This window comes from Panthera pardus, unplaced genomic scaffold (assembly GCF_024362965.1).
Source record: "Panthera pardus isolate Hobbes unplaced genomic scaffold, ASM2436296v1 HiC_scaffold_3, whole genome shotgun sequence".
Taxonomy (NCBI): domain Eukaryota; kingdom Metazoa; phylum Chordata; class Mammalia; order Carnivora; family Felidae; genus Panthera; species Panthera pardus.
The window spans coordinates 11,295,755-11,320,803 of record NW_026526876.1 but is presented as its reverse complement, the minus strand read 5'-3'; the positions used below and the strand labels follow the sequence as shown (position 1 = coordinate 11,320,803).

The window sequence follows — 25,049 nt, the reverse complement described above, 5'->3', positions numbered from 1 at the left end:
CGAGCCCCGCGTCGGGCTCTGTGCTGACAGCTCAGAGCCTGGAGCCCATTTCAGATTCTGTGTCTCCCTCTCTCTCTCTGCCCCTCCCCTGTTCATGCTCTGTCTCTCTGTCTCAAAAATAAATAAACATTAAAAAAAAATTTTTTTTAAATAAAAATGTTTGAGAGAGAGAGAGTACAAGCACGGGAGGGACAGAGAGAGGGGCTGAGCGAGAATCTCAAGCAAGTTCTGCGGTGTCAGCACATAACCCAACTTGGGGCTCGATCTCACGAACCATGAGATCATGACCTGAGCTGCAATCAAGAGCCAGATGCCTAATCAACTGGGCCACCGAGGCGCCCCTATCCCTAGGTTTTCTTCTAAGAGTTTTATAGTATATCTTGACACAGTCCAAGTGAATTTGTTAGAGTCCAATATCATTCTTTTACATGTGGATATCCAGATGTCTCAGTGCAATTAATTGAAAAGATGGTTCTTTCTCGGTAGAATTGTTTTGGCATCTTGTAGAAAATCACTTGATCGCATATGTATCTGAGGCTTATTTCGGGATTCTCGACTCCATCCCATGAAACTACTAGAATTATGTCAGCACCACCTGTCTTGATTACTGTTGCTTTGTAGTAAGTTCTGAGATCAGGGTATGTGAGTCCTTCAACTTTGTGCTTGTTTTCCAAGAAGGCTTTGGCTATTCTGGATCCCTAACATTTTCATATAAATTTTAGGATCATCTTGTCCACTTCTACAAACTACGCAACCAAGATAAAGACACTGCATTAAATGTGTAGGTCAATCAGGAGAATACTGCCAGTATTAAGTCTTCTGACATAGGAACATAGGATATTTTTCAATTATTTAGATCATTTCAAATGTTTTCGACACCATTTTTAAAGTTTTCAAAGTACAAGCTTTACACTTGTTAAATTTTTCTTCCAAAATATATCATTAATTTTGATGCTACTGTAAATGGAATTGTTTCCTTACTTCCATTTTCAGATTCTTCATTGCAAGGGTATAACTGGTTTCAACCCCGGTCAATTACTCTTTGACAAAGCAAGAAAGAATATCCAAGAGGAAAAAGAAAATGTCTCTTCAACGAATAGTGTTGGGAAAACTGAACAGCGACATGCAAAAGAATGAAACTGGACCACTTTCTTACACACAAAAATAAATTCAACATGGATCAAAGACCTAAATGTAAGACCTGAAACCATAAAAATACTAGAGGAGAGCACAGACAGTAATTTCTTTGACGTTGGCCATATCAACTTCTTTCTAGACCTGTTTCCTGACGTAAGAGAAAGAAAACAAAAATAAACTACTGAGACTTCATCAAGATAAAAGGCTTCTGCACAGAAAAAATAGTGTAAAAACAGGGGGGGGGACAAAACATAAGAGACTCTTAAATATGAAGCACAAACAGAGGGTTACTGGAGGGGTTGTGGGAGGAGGGATGGGCTAAATGGGAGAGGGGCATTAGGGAATCTACCCCTGAAATCACTGTTGCACTAGATGCTAACTTGGATGTAAATTTAAAAAAAAAAAATTTAATTAAAGAACCAAATGGAAATGAAAAAAATAAAATAAATTAAAATAAAATAAAGCTTTTGCACAGAGACAAGGATCTATAAAATTTAAAAGACAACCAACAGAATGGGAGAAGATATTTGCAAATGACATATCTGATAAAGGGTTAGTATCCAAAATACATGAAGAACTTATAAAATTCAACACCCAAAACACAAATTATCCAATTAAAAAATGGGCAGAAGAGGGGCACCTGGGTGGATCAGTTGGTTAAACATAGAACTTCGGCTCAGGTCATGATCTCACAGTTTGTGAGTTCGAGCCCCACATCGGGATCTCATGCTGACAGCTCAGAGCCTGGAGCCTGCTTCAGATTCTGTATCTCCTTCTCTCTCTGCCCTTCCCCCACTTGTGCTCTGTCTCTCCCTGTCTCTCAAAAATAAACATAAAAAACAATTTTTTTTTAAATCGGCAGAAGACAGGACTAGACATTTTTCCAAAGACATCCAAATGGCCAATAGACCTATGAAAAGATGCTCAACATCACTGATCATCGGGGAAATCTAAAACAAAACTACAATGAGACATATCACTTCACACCTGTCAGAACGGCCAAAATAAAAAACACAACAACAGGTATCGGCAAGGACGTGGAGAAAGAGGAATCCTCTTGCACTGTTGGTGGGAATGCAAACTGGTACAGCCACTCGGGAAAAATTAAAAATAGAACTACCCTGGGACGCCTGGGTGTCTCAGTTGGTTAAGTGTCTGAGTTTGCCTCAGGTCATGATCTTGCGGCTCGTGGGTTCGAGCCCCACGTTGGGCTCTGTGCTGACAGCTCAGAGCCTGGAGCCTGGTTCGCATTCTGTGTATCTCTCTGCCCCTCCCCATTCATGTTTTCTCAAAAAAATAGATTAAAAACATTACAGATTTTTAAAAAGAAAATAGAACTACAATCCAGCAATTGCACTACCAGGTATTTACCTAAATAATACAAAAATACTAATTCCAAGGGATACATGCACACTGATGTCTAGAGCAGCAGCACCCACAGTAGCCAGGTAACGGGAACAGCCCATGTGTCCATCGACTGATTACTGGGTAAAGAAGACGTGCTGTGTGTACACACACACACACACACACACACACACACACACACTGGAATATTACTCAGGCATAAAAAGAATGAAATCTTGCCATTTCATTTGCAAAGACAGCATGGAGCTAGAGAGTATCACGCTAAGTGAAATAAGTCAGAGAAAGACAAATACGTTATCTCACTTATAAGTGGAATTTAAGAAACAAAAGAGCAAAGGGGGTAAAAAAGGCAAACAAAGAAAGAGACTCAACTATACAGAACTGATGATGGGGGGGGGGGGCGGGTTTGAGTGAAACAGGTGATGGGGATTAAGGGGTGCGCTTGTGATGAGCACTGGGTGATGCACGGAACTGTCGTACACGATACTGTGTATCTGAAACTAATGTTATACTGTATGTTAACTAACCGGAATTTAAATACTTAGGAAAAAGAAATACGACTGGTTTTTGTTTTCTTTTGTATCCTATAACACCGTTTACCTCATACGATAGTTCAAATCGTTTTTCAGTGGATTCCCTTCAATTTTCTATTTAAAAATCATCTGACAGCAGAATATAGCTTTACTTCTTTTCCGAGGTCAAACTTATACAACTTTAATACCGAAGAAATATAGAAATGTTACTCCTCGATGGCTCTCTTATCCCATATCTATGCGGTTATTAATATGCTGTCGTCTAGATACGCTACGAACACAATGATACGTTGCTGTAACTGTTGCTTCACATAATTTTCTTTTTAAAGAAGTTATGAGAAGAAAGGAGACCACGTGTGTATTGACAGCTTGGCTTTCTTCACTTGGTCCTTAGGATTAGAATTACCATCTGGTGTCACTTCCTTGGTCCGATGTAGCTTTCCTTCCACTCAATCCCTCTGTGCTGACATTGGCAAACATACTACATTCCCATGTTACAGGGCCCATAAAACAGTAATACACATATTGGCTTGTGTAACTGCTTTCCAAAATCCATTAAGTAATACTTACATTCTGTTGTGATTACACAATTATCCTTACCAAGGACTTTATTTTTTTCCCCACGTAAATTCAAATTACTGTCTGGAATCACTTGCTTTCCTTTAAGTATTTCTCGTAAAACAGTCTTCTAGAAAAAAATACTCTCAGTTTTTGTCTCTCTGAGATAATGTATTTCACCATCTTCTTTGAAAGATACTTTTGCTGGATATAGGATTCTTGGTCAAGTTTTTTTTTTTTTTTTTTTTTTCCTTTGCGCATGTAAAATGTCATCCCACTGCCTTCTGGCCTCCGTTGTTTCTGATGAGAAGTCATCAGTTTGTGTCACTGAAGCGCTCCTGTTGATGACAAGTTGTCTTCCTCCGGCTCCTTTTAGGACTTTCTCCTGCTCTCCGTGTTTCGACATCTTTACTATGATGTGTCTGTGGCTGTGTGTGGATATCCTCGCACGTATCCTGTATCCTACTTTGAGTTCCAGGAGCTCCTTAGGCAGGGAGACTACCGTTTGTCATCAAAATGGGGACTTTTCGGGGCGCCTGGGTGGCACAGTCGGTTAAGCGTCCGACTTCAGCCAGGTCACGATCTCGCGGTCCGTGAGTTCGAGCCCCGCGTCAGGCTCTGGGCTGATGGCTCGGAGCCTGGAGCCTGTTTCCGATTCTGTGTCTCCCTCTCTCTCTGCCCCTCCCCCGTTCATGCTCTGTCTCTCTCTGTCCCAAAAATAAATAAAAAACGTTGAAAAAAAAATTAAAAAAAAAAAAAAATGGGGACTTTTCAGCGGTTCTCTCTCTTCAAATATTTCTCTTTCCCTCTCATCTCTACTTCTGGCCCTCCCGTGACACATCTGTTGGCAAACTTAATGATGTCCCACGTTTCTGTTAGGCTCTGTTCACTTCTCTATTTTCTTTCTGTTCTCCAAACTGGATAATCTTCAGGGACCTATCTTCAAGTTTATTCATTCTTTTTTTCTGCCAGTTCGAATCTACTGCTGAGCTCCTGCATAAGTTTTTCTTTTAGTTGTTTATTTCTTTTAGTTACTATACTTTTCAACTTCAGGATTTCCACTTGGTTGTTACCATTTCTTTACTGGCATTCTCTATTTGATGAAACACTGTCACACACTTCACTTCACTAAGCACTGTTCTCTTTAAACACGCGTGTGACTACCCTGAAGGCTTCATCGAATCTGTACCTGGTCACACGACAGCCACTGCGTGTTTTCCTCTGCACGGATCACACCTGCCAGTTTCTTATGTCCCGATTTTTTTGTCGTTGAAAGTGACTTTTTTTGATTTTTGGGCAATATACTGCAGCAACTCTAACCCACTCTCTCACCAGCTTCTTTTCATCCGCCGCTCGGTAGCTGACCGGATTTTAGTAAAAGCTGGGCTCTCCTCCCTGACTCGCGCAGCATGAAGCCGCCACCGTTCCTCCTCTGGAGGTAGGCCTTGGGCCCGTGCGGAATCACTCTGGAATGACCGAGGTCTTTGCCGGGCTCCCCTGCCACCGTCTCTTTACCTGACCACATCCCCCAAACTGCACTTACTTGCTGGAACCGTTCTAAGCGACAAACCCGCTTTAGGACACGGGGCGGCGGGGATCCAGTGGTCGCCCCTGTCTGCCATCACGGCACCTCCGCCCAGCCCCCCACAGCCAAGGAGGGGCTTCTACCCTAGAGCAGAGGCCGGGCGAGCTCTCAGCCACACTCCCCTGCATCCTCGCCTCTACAACAGGTAGCTGGGTGGGACGGGGAGGGGGGTTCCAGTCCTCAACCGTGAGCCGGGGGGAGAGCGAGACCTGTGTTCTCAGCATCACGTACCTGGGGTGCAGTTTCCGTGATACCAGCCTGGGCGGGGAGGGAAAGCAGTGGCTCGAATGCCACAGACTCTTTCCACCAAGACTCAGTGGGTTTTCTTGAAGAAATGTTTCTTTTGCTGTAGAACCACTTCTAGAAACTTTTAAAAAGCTTTACTTACTTAAGTAATCTCCACACCCCACGTGGGGCTCACACTCACGACCCCAAGATCTAAGAGTTGTGTGCTCTTCTAGATGAGCCAGCCTGGCCCCCCCTCCACCTCCAGAGACTTTAAAGGGTTGTTTTTTATAAACAATAATTTTCACCAGTTTTGCTGGGGAAAGGGTCTGCGGTTCGTGTTAACAGAGAAGTGGAGCTCTCAAACTTATCATTTAGCATAAATACTTGAGCACGTACCGCTACAAGGACCTTTGAAAACACACACACACGTGGCATCGGGGCACCTGGGGGGCTCAGCCGGTTAAGTGTCGGACTCTTGATTTCGGCTCATGCCATCATCTCGTGGTTCGTGAGCTCGAGCCCCACGTCAGGCTCTTGCGTTGACAGCACGGAGCCTGCTCGGATCCTCTGTCTCCCTCTCTCTCTGCCTTGCCCCAGCTCACACGTGTGCCCGCTCGTGCCCTCTCTCAAAAATAAACATTAACAAAAATTGAAAACCATAAATTTACCACCTTAACCACTTCAAAGTGTATACTTCAGTGGTGTTAAAAGTTATTCACACTGCCGTACAACGAATCTCCACAACTCTTCACCTTAAACAACAGCCAGTACACCCATGAAAAACTCCCCCTCCTCCAAGCCCTTGGCAATCACATTCTACTTTGTTTCTGGAAGCTTAACTATTCTAGATACCTCATGTAAGTGGAATCACACATCATTTGTCTTTGGCTGGCTAATTTCACTTTGTAAGGATCATCTTCACAGCTGAAAAAAATTTGACGATGCCCAAATAAACATCCAATCAGTGTTGAAAGTCCGGTTGTCTACAAAGTTTTTTTCAGTAGTTCAGGCCTTTGAGTCAAAATCCAAATGAGGTCCATACGCTGGTTAGTTAATGTGCATTTTAAGTCTCTTCTGATCGATGGGTTGCCCTTGCATCTCTCTCTTCCTTGCAATTATTTACAGAGTAAACCAGGTGGGCCTCGGAGCCTCTCACAGTCTGGGTGCCACTAACTGCATACCTACGACGTAGTTGAACTACGCTCCTCGGTTCATCGTATTTCCTACAAATCGGCGGGGGCGGGTTCAGTACAGTAGGGCACCATCCTCTTGGCCCTATCCTTCCTTGCACAATCGAAGACACTTTAGAAGATCCGTAAGGGAAAAAACAGAGACCTTGGCTGGAATTGCTCTGAATGTACAGACGGGGAGTTTGCTTCTTTACAACACGGAGTCTCTGCACCCACGGACACAGTATTACATTCCATTTACTCAGGCTTTCTTTCACGGACTTCCACACTGTTTCCTAAGTCTCCTCTATAAAGCTTTTACACAACGTTGGTTAGACACATCCCCAAGGGGCTGAACATTCTGATTTTGTTGTCTGCCTTTTATTTTCTTCAGGATTTTTCTTCTACTGCTTCCCTAGTTACTGGTAAAGAGAAACATCCCTGATTATTCTATACTGATCTTCATCCCGACGGTGTTGTAACTAACAGGTCTGACAGTGTGGATTCTCTTGGTTCCTCTATGTCAATAACCATGGACTCCACAGGGAGACAAAACTATCCTTAACTTTCAAAATTTTGTAACTCATTTGTTTTCATTTTATTGCGTTGGCGAGAAGGACCTCTAGTATAAAAATGAAGGATTGACAATAGGCTTATCTCATTTCACTATTAAGTATGATATATGCTACTGGTTTCTAAGAAAAACTTTTTCATAGGCTAAGGCAGGCCCCCACCATCCCAGTTTGCTAGGAACTAGTGTGAACTCATTACTAAAGCATGCTAAATTTACTGAATGTCCTTTTGGTTTTTCTTAATTTGTTAATGTAATGAGTTGCACCAACACATGTTCTAATGTCAATCTATCCTTGTATTGCTGCTACGCAACGTCACAGTGCAGTATTTCTAAATATTCTACTGAAGTCAACGTTATTTAGGATTTTAAACTCTACGGTCATAAACGAGACTGGTTTATCTATATTCTAGTATTAGTGTTTCTTGTTTAGGTATTAAAGTTATACTAATCCCACAAAATGAAATGGATGGCTTTTTCTTTCTGACACAGCAAATAAAAGGAATAAATTTTCCTTGTAAATTTAACAAGATTTGTCTATGTCTGTGGCATCTTTTATATATAAGAATTGCTTATTGTTTTTTTAATGTTTGTTTAGTTTCCAGAGAGACAGAGCACTTGTGGGGGAGGGGCAGAGAGAGAGAGGAAGACACAGAATCCGAAGCAGGCTCCAGGCTCCAAGATGTCAGCACGAGATCCCGAGGTGGGGCTCGAACTCACAAACTGTGAGATCATGACCTGAGCCAATGTCACACACTTATCCAACTGAGCCACCCAGACGCCCTTTATTAACTGTTTCTCTTATGGTTATGGTTTATTCAGGTTTTCTAGTTGAAGTAATTTGGGGAATTCATATTTCCTAGGATATTATTCATTTCAACTAAACATCCAAAATTTCTGGCACAGACACATACACAGTACTGTATCAATAATTGTCTCATTTTCTTAGTTTTTTCCAAAAAATGTGCTTTTGATTTTATTGAGCTTAACTGTTAACTTTGCTTTCCATTTAATTAATTGCTATTACTATTTTTTTCTTCTTTGTGTTTACTTTTTCTAGCTTCTGGAGTTGAACACATGGATAATTTATTCTCAACTTCTCACCTTTTTAATTTTTTTAAGTTTATTTTGAGACAGAGAGAAACAGAGCACTCACGTTGAGTGTGGGAGGGGGAGGAAGAGAGCGAGAATGAATGAATGAATGAATGAATGAATGAATGAATGAATTCCAAGCAGGCTCACGTGTAGAGATCTGACACAACTGTCAGATCATGACCTGAGTTGAAACAGCAGCTGGACACTCAACCAACTGAGCCACCCAGGTGCCCCCTCATGTCTTTTAATAATATAATTTTAATAGATGCTTTTAAAATTAAAAGCTTATTCTCCAAGTCTTGTTTTAGCTGCTTCCCAAGTATCTTTACCATATTCTCGGATTTTGCGATCTCCATTGTGATATTCTTTAACTCAAGAACAGGAACGCACTGAACTCTTAGTTTCCTAACTTTTAAATAACATTTACATGGTTGTTTAAAATCTTTCCAACAGTGTTTGGTAAGAAAACGAAGTAGCTTGATTTTTTTTTAAATTTTTTTTTAATGTTTTATTTATTTTTGAGACACAGAGAGACAGAGCATGAGCGGGGGAGGGGCAGAGAGAGAGGGAGACACAGAATCCGAAGCAGGCTCCAGGCTCCGAGCTGTCAGCACAGAGCCCGACGCGGGGCTCGATCCCATGGACCACGAGATCATGACCTGAGCCAAAGTCGGATGCTCAACCGACCGAACCACCCAGCCGCCCGATTTTTTTAATATGTTGAATCTCTGAGATATATGCATGTAGATAATTTTTTAAGTGTTCCTTATTAATATTGAAAAAATGAACTTTTTTGGTTCCTTGGGTACAGAATTCTTAGGTCAAGTCTTTTAAAATTCTGTTGCTCAGGGGCGCCTGGGTGGCTCAGTCGGTTAAGCGTCCGACTTCGGCTCGGGTCACGACCTTTGAGAGTTCAAGCCCTGCGTTGGGCTCTGTGCTGATAGCTCAGACCCTGGAGCCTGCTTCAGATTCTCTCTCTCTCTCTCTCTCTCTCTCTCTCTCTCTCTGTTCCCCCCTCACGCTCTGTCTCTCTCTCAAAAATAAATAAACATTAAAAAAATATTCTGTTGCTCAAAGCTATTATATTTTTTAATTTTTTTTGAAAGTTTATTTATTGTAAGAGAGCACATGCATGCGAGCAGGGGGAGGGGCAGAGAGAATCCCAAACAGATTCTGTGCTGTCAGCACGGAGCCCGATGCAGGGCTCAAACCCACCAACCCTAAGATCCTGAGCCAAACCAAGAGTCAGATGTTTAACCAACTGGGCCCCCAGGCGCCCCCAAAGCTACGATCTCTTTACCTGCTGCTGCTGGAGCCAGCAATCGCTACAATGCTAAGCATACCCTCCGTGTGCACTCATCAGTTTCTTCTTTGAACTGCATCACCTTCTGTTTACATGACAAGGCCTGGCGATTTTGTTAGGTGCACATGACTTCATGACTGTTGTCTTCTCTAGGTAGACCGCTGCTTTCATTATGAGACCGTCTTCTATATCCCTTCAACACCTCTTGCCTTAAGCCCCAACCCTGTTATTGTCTCATTTTTTTTTCTACTTTCCTTTAAAGCATAACATGAGCTACGAAGTTTTTTTTGGTTTTTGGGTTTTTTTTACAGCCGGACTTCTCAGTTTCTCTATCGGGATCGTGTCTTCCGTCCTGCCTGCTCCGTTTACTCCTGTGTTTGCAAATGTTCTCTTTACTCGCTCTTCTGGTGATTTGTGTGGGTGATAAATGCTCTTAGTTCTTATATGCCTGAAATACCTGTATCGCTCTCATTCTTGAATAATTTAGCTACATTTTAGGTTGAAATTTTAGGTTGAAAATGACTTTTCTCTGCACTTTAAGGATCTTATTTCATTGTCCCCCGGCATCTATTTTGCTTATGTGGTATCTCCCAACAACACAACTATTTCTTCTGTCAGCTTTCAATATTTTCTTTTCATTTGCATGTAGACAGTTTAAGATATGTCAAAATATGAATTTATAATTTTTTGCCTACTTGGTACTCAGTATTTATGTTGAGGACTTACTTTTTCAAATTAATCCCTGAAAACTCTATTATTATCTCCTCAAATATTCTACCCTCCATCTCTTCTGCTTCAACTCTTTTCAGATATGTGTTAGAGGCTCACTTTATCCTCTATGTCAACTGCTCTTCGATGCTCCGGCCTCTGCCTCACTGAGAGGGAGAACTCCCAAATACCGTTTCCTAATTTACTGAACTAAAATCTCCGTGCCTTACCTACAATTTAAACCATCTATTTACCTTGTTTCAAGTTGTGTGTTGTTTCCAAGATTCCTAATGGCTTTTAATTTTCTTTAGGACACTCTAGTTTTATTTCCACATCTAGAATCAAGCTTATGACAAAGATCTGCCTTAACCCAGCTTTCAACTACTGAAAGAATCTCTGGCTGATTAGCATCAAAGCTTTATATAAATGATCACCACCTACAAAATCGTTCTGAACATGCTAGAAAATTTCATGGTCTCCTGGTGGTTAACGCGGGCTCTATTCCTACAATTTTCCTTCAAATCCAGAACGCTATGGCCTTTGGCGTGCTGCTTCACGTAACGGGCTCCACCTAACTGCCCAAGACCGAGGATTTTCGAAACACAAACTCTGCTGTGGTGCCAAGCTTTGTACTGAGGCTGGCTAAAGAAGAAAGCTAAATCGAATACTTTTTTTGAAAGCTAAATACATTTTCTTCAAGTTCAACAACAGACAAGCAACAAAGCTTTCAGAAATATCTACAACATTCGCAGTTGAAGTCGGCTGAGCCAAGAGCGGGCGCTACGGCGGGAGCAGGCAGGCAGGAGCGCAAAGGTAACAATCTCTCTCATTCGCATTCCTCCCTGCCGTCCGGACTCCTGCCCAGCTGTTCTCCAAACAGGACGGCACGGCCACTGCAACACCAGGGCAGAAGCCGTTCCTATCCGTCAAACACGGAGGCTCGGACTTCCAGAGTTACAGTGCCTGGTTTGCTGAAAGAGAAACAGACAGGCTGCTGAACACGTCGAACCCACGGCCCACGCCGCCACCGCCTGCGAGAATCGTTAAGACTGGCTTTGCGTGTCACGGCCGGCGCCACAGAACTGCCTGAATTCGATTCTGATTATGAAATAGGCAAACCGCCAAGACAGAAACTGAATCAACGTTTACGTTTTACACGCTATGCGTTTTCCTTAGAAATGACACCAAAAACTCTCAGAAACGTCACATTATTCCTTTTGAAATTCTGTAGAAAGTCACCCGTTCTCTGTGGCCCGCCGAGCTCACAGAGGACTCCAGACAGCACAGAGGGACGCCCCCACACAGCTTATGTATCAGGTGGAGATGCAGTTAAAGCGATGTTAACGCAGCAACTACGTTTTCTGATGGAATCCACATGACAAGCTGTCCAGAGCGGATAGAAAAACGGTAACTGATCGCGTAGTTCAGGAATGAGAGGTTCTTGGTCATTTTCATGTCTTCCGAATTTTACAGAAAAGGCCACTTTATAATTGAAAAGAAAAAATAAGAAAGGAAAGGAAAACCCTAACGGCTTTATCTGGGGACAGAGAAAAACAGGAAATAAGACAAGCAAACGCGGGGCAAGATTAAGCTGAATTGACTGAGTAAGCAGAGACTGAAGGAAAAAGGAGGGTCCGCCTGCGGGGCCGCGGAACGAGGGGCGGCCAGCCAGCCCGGCAGCGAGCTCTAACTGCTCACCAGAGGAAGCACTGCCGGGACGTCGTACCACACACGGAAGGCGCCACGCGTCACCTTGACGAGGACACACCGCTGCACAGGGTTGAAAGCGGTGCCTCGTCAACTCAAGGTTAGAACAAGTTTGAGGAGGGAGCGTTAACAAAGAGAAACACACTGAAGACCCAGACGTGACTTTTCTCAAGACACACAACATATACTCAAACAATGACGCTGCGCAAAATGTATCATCTACCCCAGTAGACTATACTTTCTTGAAGACGCAAACCCTATCTCAGGCGTCCCAAGCTCCACAGTGACGTGCAGAGTGCCACCAGGCCCAGACAGAACACCAGCCTTCCCAACTCCTCGTGAGCCTACGCAGGAACAGAATCAAACAGAGAGAGGCCCGCCTACAAGTCACAAGAAAACGGAGCCCCATCCCACACTGTAGTCAGCAAGCCTGTCCAAGTCGGGGCTGGATCGGTGAGGCCTCCTACACAACGCTGGCTGTCCAACGTCTCTGACCACAGTTCACAACAAGGAACAGACTTCAGGGCGCCTGGGGGGCTCAGCCAGTTGAGCGCCTGACTCTTGATTTGGGCTCAGGTCATGATCTCTCGTGGGATTGAACCCCACGTTGGGCTCCGTGCAGAGTGGCCTGACAGCAAGAAGCCTGCTTGGGATTCTCTCTCCGTCCCTCTCTCTGGCCCTCCCTCACTAGTGTGTGCTCTCTCTCTTTCAAAAATAAATAAAAACTTTTTTAAAAATTTATTTTATATCACTTTATACATAACACATATATGTCACCGAAACAAAATATTTCATGCAACTATACTTAACTGAAACTTACAAATATACTATTATTTTCCTATTTTCCATTTTATTCCTTTTTTTAAAAGTGGTGGTCACTGCCCGCTTAATTTTTTTAATCCATCGAAGGGTTATATAAACCTAAAGTCTGAATAACACCACTCCAGGGCAGTGATCTTCAAAGTGGGGAACATGTACGCCTGGAGATACGCAAAGATTTTCCAAGGATTCACAGACACATGAAGGAATCAACTTCTAGATCCTCACCTCGCATAAATACTCTTCCCCAAAGCACAGCGGTATTTAAGTACAGATTCTTCCCGTCCACCTCCCTTTTCTCGACACCCTTTCTCCTATGTAACAAAAGACGGGTTTCCTGAATGTTCTATGAGTCACTGCCCTGTTGTGTAAAAACTCCTCTGTCGTATCAAACCAGAGGGACAATTTAAAATACCAACATCACGGGGACACCTGGGTGGCTCATTGGGTTAAGCGCCCAACTTCAGCTCAGGTCATAATCTCACAGTTCACGGGTTCAGGCCCCGCGTCGGGCTCTGCGCTGACAGCTCGGAGCCTGGAACCTGCTTCGGACTCTGTGTCTCTCTCTCTCTCTCTCTCTCTCTCTCTCTCTGCCCCTCCCTCACCTGTGTTCTGTCTCTCTCAAAAAGGAATAAACATTAAAATAATAATAATAAAATATCAATGTCAGTAATAAAGTGAATGACTAATAACTGGGCAACAAATCTTCTGGCAGGTTAGATGACTGCAGAGTCTGCTTTCAACAAAACGGAAGGAAGCCTAACTGAGTTGCCAGCCAACAGAGCAAGAGTATTTTTGAAGCTGAGCACTATGTGACTTGACATAGAATTCAGAGAATTAAGAGAATGGAGTAATATTCACTGCAAAATAGGGGTGCCTGGGTGGCTCAGTCGGTTAAGCACCTGACGCTCCATTTCAGCTCAGGTCATGATCTCACAGTTTGTGGGTTCGATCCCTGCACTGGGCTCCGTGCTGACAACGTGGCACCTGCTTGGGATTCTGGCTCTCTCCCTCTCTCCCTCTCTCCCCACCACCTGCACTCTCTCTCTCAAAATAAGTTAACATAAAATAATCATCACTGTAAAATAAAATTTGTATTTCCATCTACTTATTTATGAGACTAAGGGCTCTCAGCACTCATATATATTTTTTTAAAAATGAAACTTACCCTTTTCTAGAAGTAAATATAATCCACCCAGAGGATAGGACTTAACTGGGAGGGAGACCCAATTACATCTCATAAGACCTACATTTCCAGGGGCGCCTGGGTAGCTCAGTTCGTGAAGCGTGCGGCTCTTGATATCAGTTCAGGTCATGGCCCCAGGGTTGTGGGATCAAGCCCCACGTCGGGCTCTGCACTAAGCGCGGAGCCTGCTTAAGACTCTCTCTGCCTCCTCCCCTCTGCCCCTCTCCCCCACTTTCACATACTCTCTAAATAATCGTCTTCTTAAGGTAAAGACCTGCATCTCCAGTGCTTTTTACACTGTACTTTTTCAATGTGTAAAATATTTATGGAGCAGCTGCACACTTATTAATAACTGTAATGATGACTCAGTACAGAAGATATTTACGTGCACATTTTTCTTTTTTTTTTTTTATGTTTATTTATTATTGAGAGACAGAGAGACAGAGAGAGACAGAGCATGAGCAGGGGAGGAGCAGAGAGAGGGAGACACAGAATCCGAAGCAGGCTTCAGGCTCCGAGCTCTCAGCAGAGAGCCCGACGCGGGGCTCAAACTCACAAAATGCGATCACGACCTGAGCCAAAGTCGGTCGCCTAACCGACTGAGCCAGCCAGGTGCCCTACGTGTGTATTTTTCTTACAGTGAAGTCTGACCAAATGTTCTTTAAATGGCTTTCAAGCACCAAATATTACCAGCGGTTCTCAAAGTGTGGTCCCTGCACCAACAGCATCAGCATCACCTGGAAACGTACCAGAAGTGTGAATTCTAGGATCTCGCAAACCCAACGGATCAGAAGCTCTGGGGGTGGAGACCAGCAATCTATGTTTTAACAAACCTTGCAAGTAGAATTCCGATGCATACTCGAGTTGGTGTTCCAAAAAAATAAATAAATAACAACCACCACCACCACCACCACCAAACACACGACTTTTTAGAATAAAATTCTGAGGGAGATGTAAACATGAAAACCTAACACCAGGATGGAAAAAAATATAACATTTCTGCTAAAGAGCTTATTCAAAGTTTTTTTTTTTTTAAATGAATGGTGACAGATATTAAATCACTATGACTGATTCCACTGATACGTTTAAGAGCATGAAGTTTTCACTTAAATTCTTAGTGCTGACAATATGACAGAATCAACACCTTTTAAATTCCTGAATAAAAAACTTGAAACGTCAACTTAAAAGAACGGTGTGAGGGGTGTACATAAAGAACTATTTCGTGGAGTGAATACACTTAAAAACAGGACGATCACCAGCCCAGAGCAGCGGTTCCCAAACTGTGGTCCTTGGCGGCAGTACCGGGGTCACCCGCAAGCTTGTCAGAAACGCAAATTCTCAGGCCCCACCCCAACATGCTGTGTTCTAACGAGCTCTCCAGGTGACTGCGATCCACGTGACCGTTTGAAAGCCACTGGCCCACACCAGAACGCTGCTTCCCAAAATCTGCCGTGCACTGAATCACCTTCAGCACTGGCTGCTGGACCCTTAGACCAGAGTTGCCGATTCAGTTAAGTGTGAGAGAGGACCCCAAACTTCACACTTGTAACAGGTTTCCCAGGCGACGGCGATGCTGATGCTGTTAACGCGATCACGCTGTGGGAAGCGCCAGGCTGGACGGCTGTGGAAACCACAGGTCAGTGCCCCACGTGTACCCCTCTCCTTACCCTTCAGATCCAGTCCCCCTCGATATGCTCCCACGGATCTGCCTTGTACACTCTCCCTCCGTCCTCGCTCGAGTTCACGTTCTAGGAGTTAAAGGTCCGTGTGACTCTGGCTCCTCGTTTACACCCGTCACCCAGGCACGACGTGTGCCTCACGGCGGATACTGTCCTTCCTGGTACGCAAGCGAACGTCTGTCGGAGAAACTCCAGGAGGCGTCAGGACGTGATGTGGCAGGGCTCTTCCCGCAACACCCACGAGCCTGCTCTGCTCTGCCTGGGGCTCCCGCTCAGGTACTAAGGGCACCCGGAGCCCCGTGTCCCAGGATGGCGCAGTCTGCCTGCCTTAAACGTCATCACGAAGGTGGACAGACAAGGAAAAACCCGAACGCCGCATTTTTCAACTTGTTTTATCAATTCCATTCTTAACCCTAGCCTCTAAATAGACTTTTATTGTATAATGTAAGTACAAATAAAATCAAGGCTTATTCAATGATAATATTAACATTGCACCACCAAGAAACTCGACATTTTAAGGCAGTCTTAGTATGGGGGGTTAGACAGAGACTTAGGAACTTACCCTCTTTAGCCAAATATAACTCTTTAAATTTTGCTCTCTTTTGATTAAATTCTTGCTCAAGCTGCTGCTGTGCACGTAAAAATTCTGCATTAATTTTTTCCAATTCTGCTACCCGTTGCTGAAGAGAAACTGGAAAAAAAAATACTAGTTAACAAGTAATAACTTTTATTTATAAATTAAATTACAAGAATAAGTATTCTAGCTTCACATTTCTATAATGAAACAGTCAAACTTCTTCTGAAGATCCAATATATTCTAGAAAATTCTAATTTTCACCTCTACTAGACTTAACACACACTACAAATGAATCATATAAAGTGCAACAGCATATATAAAGAGAATCACATAAGGCAAATTTCCCTAAAGAGAGCTTCTCAAGTTCCTTGGTATAACTGACAGAATGTCAGTCTACTTCTGGAGTTATTAAATACTGGATTACTTGGGCTATTTATCCCACAAATAAACCCACTGCCAACCTTGCGGGCTCTGGTTCCTCTTGAGCGTTCTGAGCACAATGTAACGGGCTCTCTGATTAGGACAGTCACAGCAGCCTGAACTACTCTCCCAATTTCAGGATGATTCACTATCATTGTACTAAAATCACAATCGAAAACCCTTTCACAGAGAAAGGATACAGAACCAGACGTTATGCATGAACTCTCAATTACAGGGAGCTCCTCCAGTTTCCAGATTAAAGCAGACCATGGTGTGGCAGGGGCTGGGACACACATTCAGTTCAGGGGCTTATCTTCTGGCCGCGGCTGATTAAGTAAATGCCCATCCTGAGCAAACCCAGACATTCTTCTGGTTCAAGCACCGGGTGGGCAATCCAGAAGCACAACCCCACCTCCTCCTCTGCCCCAACAGCAAGCCAGCCACAAAGCAATCACCCTAGTCCCTCCGGGGGACATCAACTGGTCCTAATGCCACCACTACCCAAACACCAAGGCCAGCAGAAGCCCCAGTTCTCCAGCACAAACCACTCCAGATAATGATGGTTTGCTCACAACGTTAACCGCGATCTGAAATGATCTCTGAAGGCCCTACCTTCCCCCAACCCAGTACTCAATGTAATGGAGAGCTACTTTCATAGAACACAGAAAAACACTGGGAAAAAAACGCACCAATGATTTTAGATAAATCCTAGAGGGACTAACGGATTGGGGCTGATTAAATTTCTTCCACGTGGTTCCCAAAGTTCTCTAGGACTCCTCTGATAATAAAGAATGAACTAAAACCATGTTCCTTCCCTCCACATCTTCAGACCAGCCTCACTACAAATCTGACAGTACGGACGAAATCCAGGTCTGAAAGGGGAAGTGACTGCTACTCTGAGTTCCACTGTTTGCGATTACATGTAAGGAGTCATTCCGAAGAGCCAGTATCTAGGGTCCTTAAGTCAAAGCAAAGAATGACATCTGGTCATTAGAAGATCTGATGACCTCTGGAGAAACAGAGGGATGGAGCATCCACTGGAGAGGGAAATAACGCAGTTATCTCGCACTTACTCTCTGAAATCATGAAGGAAACTTGTTCTCTGTGCTATTTACTTCTCTTGGTACTTTTACTGTCCAAATCCCAGTTGTTAAATAAACAAGTTCTGCACTTAAGACTGTAGTATTACTTGGAGCTACTGATGACTGTGTGAGGTCAGGAAGAGCGCTGGGGAGCTGGGGAACCCAGAGAGAAGGAAAAGCAATGTCCTCTGTCCTTCCTTTTTCCTAACAACTGCCCGATCCCTCCCCTACCTTCCCCCAGAACACGCACACAAATGGCCGTAACTTTCAACACTGCATCTAGGAACTGAAGCCGGTGAACCGATAAAAACTGAAACGCAGCCACCTTCGTGTGTCTCCACCACTCCCGGCCTGCCCCGGCCCCAAGTTCAGGCACAGTCCGTGCCGTGGGCCTGGCCGCCGCTCTCCGGCTTCGGGGCGGTTTCAAGTCCAGGGATGTGACCCCTTGGAGGTCACACCCACTGCCTTATTAGCATTTGTTGTTTTAATTAAAACACTTCAAAGCCACCTCAAGTACTTCTAACATAAGGCACTTCTACAACAAAGAAAAAGGCCAGAACAACTTCTTCTTAAAACAAGACCACCTCTGCTGCTGTACCTGGGGAACCAGCTCGGCCTGCACAAGACAGCAGGAGGGTGCACGTGGGCACGTCCTCTTGCCCGAGCAGCCGACCACAGATTAAACGGAAATGAGCTCTCATCACACAAAAGATGACACAGTTCTCCTAACACAGTCACCAGCAAGTTTACAGTAACTAGCTAACAGCTCATGTTAAAAGGACTCAGCCCAGCATTTAGAAGGAAATTGATAAACATTAGCTGTAATTATTAAACTAGCGATACTTCTCCAACAAAGACAGAAAACAGGCAGAGCGATCAAGTGACACGTGTGCAGCCACAAAAGACCAGAAGTCACTTCCAACCTCCTGATCCTGACTCAGTTCCCGTGCTTAGACGCCCAGCTCATGCCTGTCCCTGTGACCATGAATCTTCACGGCGTCATGAACAAAGCTCAGTAGAAACGCCAGACCTCAACAATATTAAGCCTTCTGTAACTTAGCGGCCAAGAGCTATTAGCGTATCGACCTTCTTTAACCACTAGACACATTCTGCACACTGTTACCTCGTTTGGGTGATAAGGAAAAGGGGGGCGCCCATTAGCTCCGTTGGTAGTGTGTGACTCCTGATCTCGGGGCTGTGAGTTCAAGCCCCACGATGAGTGTAGACACTACCTACAAATAAAGTCTTAAAAAAAAAAAAAAAAAAAGGAAAAGGGGAAAACTATCTCCTGCAATGGCTACTTTTAACGCTTGACACCCAAAGGGGGAAAGTTGTCATTATCAATTACTCAAAATGTCTGAGATAAGCAACCATACAGAAAGGAAAAAGAAAAAAAGAATAATCTGGTAAATAAATGAAGGGAAGAGTCAGTACCTCTTAGATATATCTCCTTCCCCGATCTTGACATGAATGCAAGAACATGTAACGACCCAAAAATACTTTTAGGTCCTGAGCTGTGTCCCACACTCTTATGTTCCTCTAACACTGTATTAAATTTGATAAGACACAACAACAGGAGAAGAAACCAGTCTAAGTCAAATAGTACAACAGAATCTGTTTGTTTAAACATGTTCAAGATCCAAAGAAACACCTATTTCAAGGTAAAAAAAGACGTAACTTCAGTAAAACAAAAGACCAAACACTTTCTGTAACTCAGAAATCTTAATTTGTGCATAAATGGGTAAAATGAAACTATTAAGTATGGTAGGAGTGTCCATCCCGTGGAATAATACCAAGCCAGAAAAATTATACTAAATAAGAAGAACAAAATACAAAATTATACAACAAAACATGAGCTATGCAAAAATACACAGGAAAAAAAACTGGAAAGAATATGCCAAATTACATTCAGAGGAGCTGCCTCTCTGAATCGAAGGGTAATTACAATTATAAATTACACTGATCACACTGATTTAAACTAAAAGGTAATGAAGTGACTCATCTTTTTTTTTAATTTTCATAATTATGACTTCATCTGACTGCTACATCCCAATCTCTCTGCTCAAAAAAAGGGCACATAATTTACTTCAGTGATCTTAAAATGTTTTAACACAATAAATAATCATTTTTTTAAAACTACATTTCTATTTTCCCAGGACAATTTGCTACAATAGACAAATTTCCTAAAAAGGCAAAACCTCTTGGTTTCGGTTTCAGAAGTGGCCTTCCCGCTAGCAAACTGCCTTCTCTTGCTGCTCTAAAAACTCACCATGTCCAACTTCTTTCAGGAATTACTAAAAATGACTATTCCCACACTACATCTACCCACGGAACTGTGCTTTGTTTAGGCTAATATTTCAGTAACAACCCCCCCTCCCCCGGAGGAAACGTGGAGCGGGTGGGGCCAACTGGGAATCTAGGCTTCCCCGCGGATAACTGCGCTGCGGTCAACAACCATTCCACAGCGTTGGAGCAAACGGACGTGGCCTGTGGAATCACTTCGTCCACATGACTGAATAATCGTAATTCCTCAGTACAAGAGAAAGTCGTCATTTCACTTCACACAATCCCACTTCATTTTATGTAATCTCCAAAACATCGGACTTTAGCAACTTTAAGTAAAAAACTGCATCCTTCTACCCTTGGCCATTTACTCACATAAACCAGTTCTGAAACAGAGTAACATCTGGCTAAGAAGTGTACACGGACCACCTTCCTTGTCCCTCCTTCCGTGAATCAGAGCGAAAAACCTTACTTTGTCTTACTTTTTTCTTTGTTGCAACTCTCAAAGCACTTGGGCGGCCAAATGCTTCAGACAAAAGAACACTTTTAAGATGATGTGTTTCAAATAAGAAAGCCAATTGTTTCTTATGTAAAGGTTAGTGGGCATTTGTGTAAACTACCCGAAGACATCATGAATCTGGGAAAGGTATTAACTCAAAGAACAAACTGGCACCAAATGTTCCTTCATTCAGAGGGAAAATGAGATCACGAAAAAGTATTAAGGAAGAGATTCTTCAACAAGAGAGAGTGGAATTAAAGAGAAGAAAGGATGGAAAGCCTGATGTGGGGGAGGAAAGACGGGGGTAGAGGTGGGAGGAATTAAGAAGACATAAGAATACACTGTCATTTTCAGCCTCCCTAAAGAGAGTGATGATCGAAATTCATGAATAACCACCAGGCACCTGCAGTGTGGAATCTTCTGGGTCTCCTTTAGTTCTGGGTTACTGAGTAGGCACAATCAGAGGATCATAGTTCTGCAAGGATGTGAGATTACTCTAGTCCAGTATATTTCAGACTGAGCCTCAATCTATTAATGAGTTGTTGAATTTAGTGATTAGCAACCTCTTTAAAACTAATGCAATATAGGGGCGCCTGGGTGACCCAGTCCATTAGGCATCCGGCTTCAGCTCAGGTCATGATCTCACGGCTTGTGAGTTTGAGCCCTACATCGGGCTCTGTGCTGACAGCTCGGAGCCTGGAGCCTGTTTCGGACTCTGTGTCTCCCTCTCCCACTCACACTCGGTCTCTCTCTCAAAAATAAACTAATAATAAAATAATTAAAATAACAAATAATAAATAAAATAATTATAATAAAATAATAAAACTAATGAAAATAACAAAATATCAGCAACACACTCAATATGGGTATATGTTGGGGCGCCTGGGTGGCTCGGTCGGTTAAGCGTCCGACTTCGGCTCAGGTCATGGTCTCGCGGTCCATGAGTTCGAGCCCCGCATCGGGCTCTGTGCTGACGGCTCAGAGCCTGGAGGCTGTTTCAGATTCTGTGTCTCCCTCTCTCTGCCCCTCCCCTGTTCATGCTCTGTCTCTCTGTCTCAAAAATAAATAAACGTTAAAAAAAAATTTTTTTTTTAAATATATGGGTATATGTGGTGTCATGAAATCCGCATCTCAGATCCTCACACATTTATACTGGGTCGTAACAGAAAATGAGATTCCTACTACAGAGAAAGGTCAAAATAGTCTGAAAACCACCACCTCCTAACTCATCCAGGACTCCACTCCTACAGTATCACAGACAGGCAGTCATATGGCTTCCACATGAACATAAAACTAGTAACTCACTTCACTGCCTCATGGGGCAGACAGTTCCACTGTGCAGAGATATTAGATTACTAAACTCCCCTCTTCCCTTGGATAACTGGTCATCTGTTAGAAACACCTATTTTCAGGGGCGCCTGGGTGGCTCAGTCAGTTAAGCGTCTGACTTCGGCCTAGGTCATGATCTCACGATTTGTGGGTTCAAGCCCCACATCGGGCTCTGTGCCAACAGCTCACGGCCTGGAGCCTGCTTCAGATTTTGTGTCTCCCTCTCTCTCTGCCCCTCGTCTGCTCATGCTCTGTCTCTCAAAAATAAACAAATGTTAAAAAAAAAAAAAAAGAACAGAAAAGAAAAGAAATACCTATTTTCAGGAGTGCCTAGGTGGCTCAATCGGTTGAGCGTCCAACTTTGGCTTAGGTCATGGTCTTGTGGTTCGTGGGTTCGAGCCCCATGTTGGGCTCTGTGCTGACGGCTCAGAGCCTGGAGCCTGCTTCCGTTTCAGGGTCTCCCTTTCCCTCTGCCCCTCCCCTGCCCATACTCTGTCTCTCAAAAAATAAAACGTCAAAAAAATGTAAATATATATATGTGTGTGGGTGTGTGTGTATATATATATGTATATATTTTTTCTTTTTTTTTTTTTTTTAGGAATAACCCTAAATTGGCTTCCTCAGAGATCTTACTTAGCTCTACCCTACAGAATGAGGAACAGGTCTACTATTTGATATCTCACATCTGTCCTCTCCTTTCTTTGCCCGATGAAATACCTCCTGACCCTTTAATAATTTCTAAATTCTTCATGATCTCAGTTGCTCTCCCCACATATTATAGTCAAAATTCTGCATAAAATAGGACACTCTGATCCTAACACATTACCAACATAGAGTGTAGGAGAAATACTGTTATCTAGGAACTATTCCCTTAATAGTGTACCCCAAATTTACCCTAGCTTTCTTTGACCACAACCGATACTTCCATTCTTAGCCCATGAGATTAATGTAATTCAACACTGTCCTCAAGCCCTTTTTGTCTGAACTTCAAACACGCCAAGGCCCCCTCCAACCTACACCTGGTACAGTTGAAGCCATGTGGCAGAGTTCTGTTTTTATTTTTGTTTTTTTTTTTTTAATGTTTATTTATTTGGAGAGCGGGGGGAGAGAGTGTGCGTGCGTGCGTGCTGGGGAGGGGAAGAGAGAGAGGGAGATAGGGGATCCCAGGCAGGCATCCCGCTGACAGCAGAGAGCCTAATGAGGGGCTCGAACTCAAGAACCTGAGCCAAAGTCGGACACTTACCAGACTAAACCACCCAAGCGCCCATTTTTGTTTTTGTTCTTAAAACAAAGTTTTAAGTTAGAACCAAAGATACAGCCCATTAGCACATCACTTAAGATGCGGGTCTAGGTTGATACTGACATATTAAATCGCTCTATTAGTTACAAATTCATTCCAACTATCATTAGTATCAAATCACAATTCTTCATCTAATCCATGATTTTGTAACAGTGTAGCCAAACATATTATTCAAATTCAAAGATAAGGGGCACCTGGGTGGCTCAGTCAGTTGAGTGTCCTTAAGCATACAAATCTGGATTTTGGCTCAGGTCATGATCTCACAACCAATGTGAGATTGAGCATCCCTCACACCCTGGGCGTGGAATCTGCTTAAGATTCTCTCCCTCTACCCTCCCCCAGTGCACATATTCTCTGTCTAAAGACAATAAAAAAATAAACAAAAAATAATAATAATAAAATAAAACTCAAATATAAGCTATGTACAATTTAGGAGTCAGAAAAGAAATTGTGCCTCAACCCAAAGCCAAGCTTTCATTATGCGAACCAGGGCAAAGGTTCAACCTTTCGAAGGTTTCATTAAAATAAAAACGACACCCATTTTGAAGACTGCCACATGCTCTGAGGATTAGAAATACCATCATACAAAAGCAAGTTACACATAACAAGTATCAAATGATACTTATTGTTAACTTTAATAGTTTCAGGTTCAAAATTCTGCTAAAAAAAAATAGAGATCTTCATTTGGCTCACTTGTTCTAGAGATTCTGCCTAGTGATAACTACAAAATCACTTTATTTCCCAAAATTCTCGTAAGCCACTTGTTCTATAATCTGTTTTTTTTAATGTTCCAGAAATTATATTCAAGCGAAGTTTCCAATTAAGACAAGCATGTAAACAAAGCTTTGAGAAGAAGTAAAATATACAAAATAACTATGAACCAAAAAATGGGGATTTCCCTGACTGTTCGGCAGGCAAACAATGAAGCATAAACTATACTCCAGGCTCTATTCCTGCATCACTATAATAAGCCTACAAGGCTACCCTCCACCACATACTCCCACTTGGCATAAACAATGTACAGCATGAAAAAAGTCTCAGTTGCCAAACAAGAATAACTTCAGAAATAAGCCAACTACACGGCTGAAATAAACTCTGAGCATTTATGAATACTAGTCAAGATATACAAAACCGTGCGAGCAACATCACGTGCATTTTACCAGGTAGCTTTTAAATCGCCTTCATTTCTAAAGGCCTGTAGTTCAGCTGCCATTACTGTCGAACGCTGGTGTTCAACAGCTGATACACGTATGCGTGGATAAAAATGGGCTGCTCATCTATTCAGTTTGTACAAACTGGTGTTATTCTATTTCCCAAGTGTTTCAAACACCATATGATGCCAAGCCAGATGGAAAAGCATGACTGCCACTGGACCGATCAACAGGTAGATCTTCTAACTTTGGATATTTAAATATTTTAGTTGCCACTTACAAGACAAAAAAGGCTACTCAAAATTTAACATCTGGCTTACTTAAGGAAATGGCCAAAGGAATTCAGTTTTCTGCCTGTAACTCTAGTGGCGTTCAGAAGCACAACTATACGAGGCCACTTCGGGACGTGGATTAGGACTCCTAAAAATTCACTACCAGTGGAGTTAGATTTAATCCTTACTTTGACACTGAATTTACCAAGTGCTGGTAAGGCTGCTGGTGGGAACGCCTAACAGTACAATCACTTCCGAAGAGTCTGGCTGTGTCTTATAAACGCACACTTACCGTACGCGCCACCAATCCTACAAACAAACACATATTTCCACACAAAGATTCGTGTACAAGTGCTCACAGGAGCCTTACTTATAAAAGCCAAAAGTTGGAAACAACCAGTCAGTTAGGCATCTCTTAGTTTCAGCTCAGGTCATGATCTCACAGGTCGTGAGCTCAAGCCCCGAGTTGGGCTCTGTGCTGGCAGCGTGGAGC

The 25,049-nt window shown here is 43.1% G+C and overlaps 1 protein-coding gene across 2 annotated transcripts in view; it reads right to left on the bottom strand.

Moving 5' to 3' along the window:
- Window positions 1–25,049, bottom strand: part of RABEP1 (rabaptin, RAB GTPase binding effector protein 1) — a 102,155-nt gene that overhangs the window by 44,217 nt on the left and 32,889 nt on the right. Inside the window, exon 2 of one of the 2 annotated variants that reach the window (XM_053893285.1) lies at window positions 16,206–16,334. The exons of the other annotated variant lie outside the window; for it this stretch is intronic. Within the exon in view, the coding sequence (XP_053749260.1) occupies window positions 16,206–16,334 (129 nt within the window). The remainder of the gene's footprint in view (window positions 1–16,205; window positions 16,335–25,049) is intronic. 2 annotated transcript variants of the gene reach the window in all.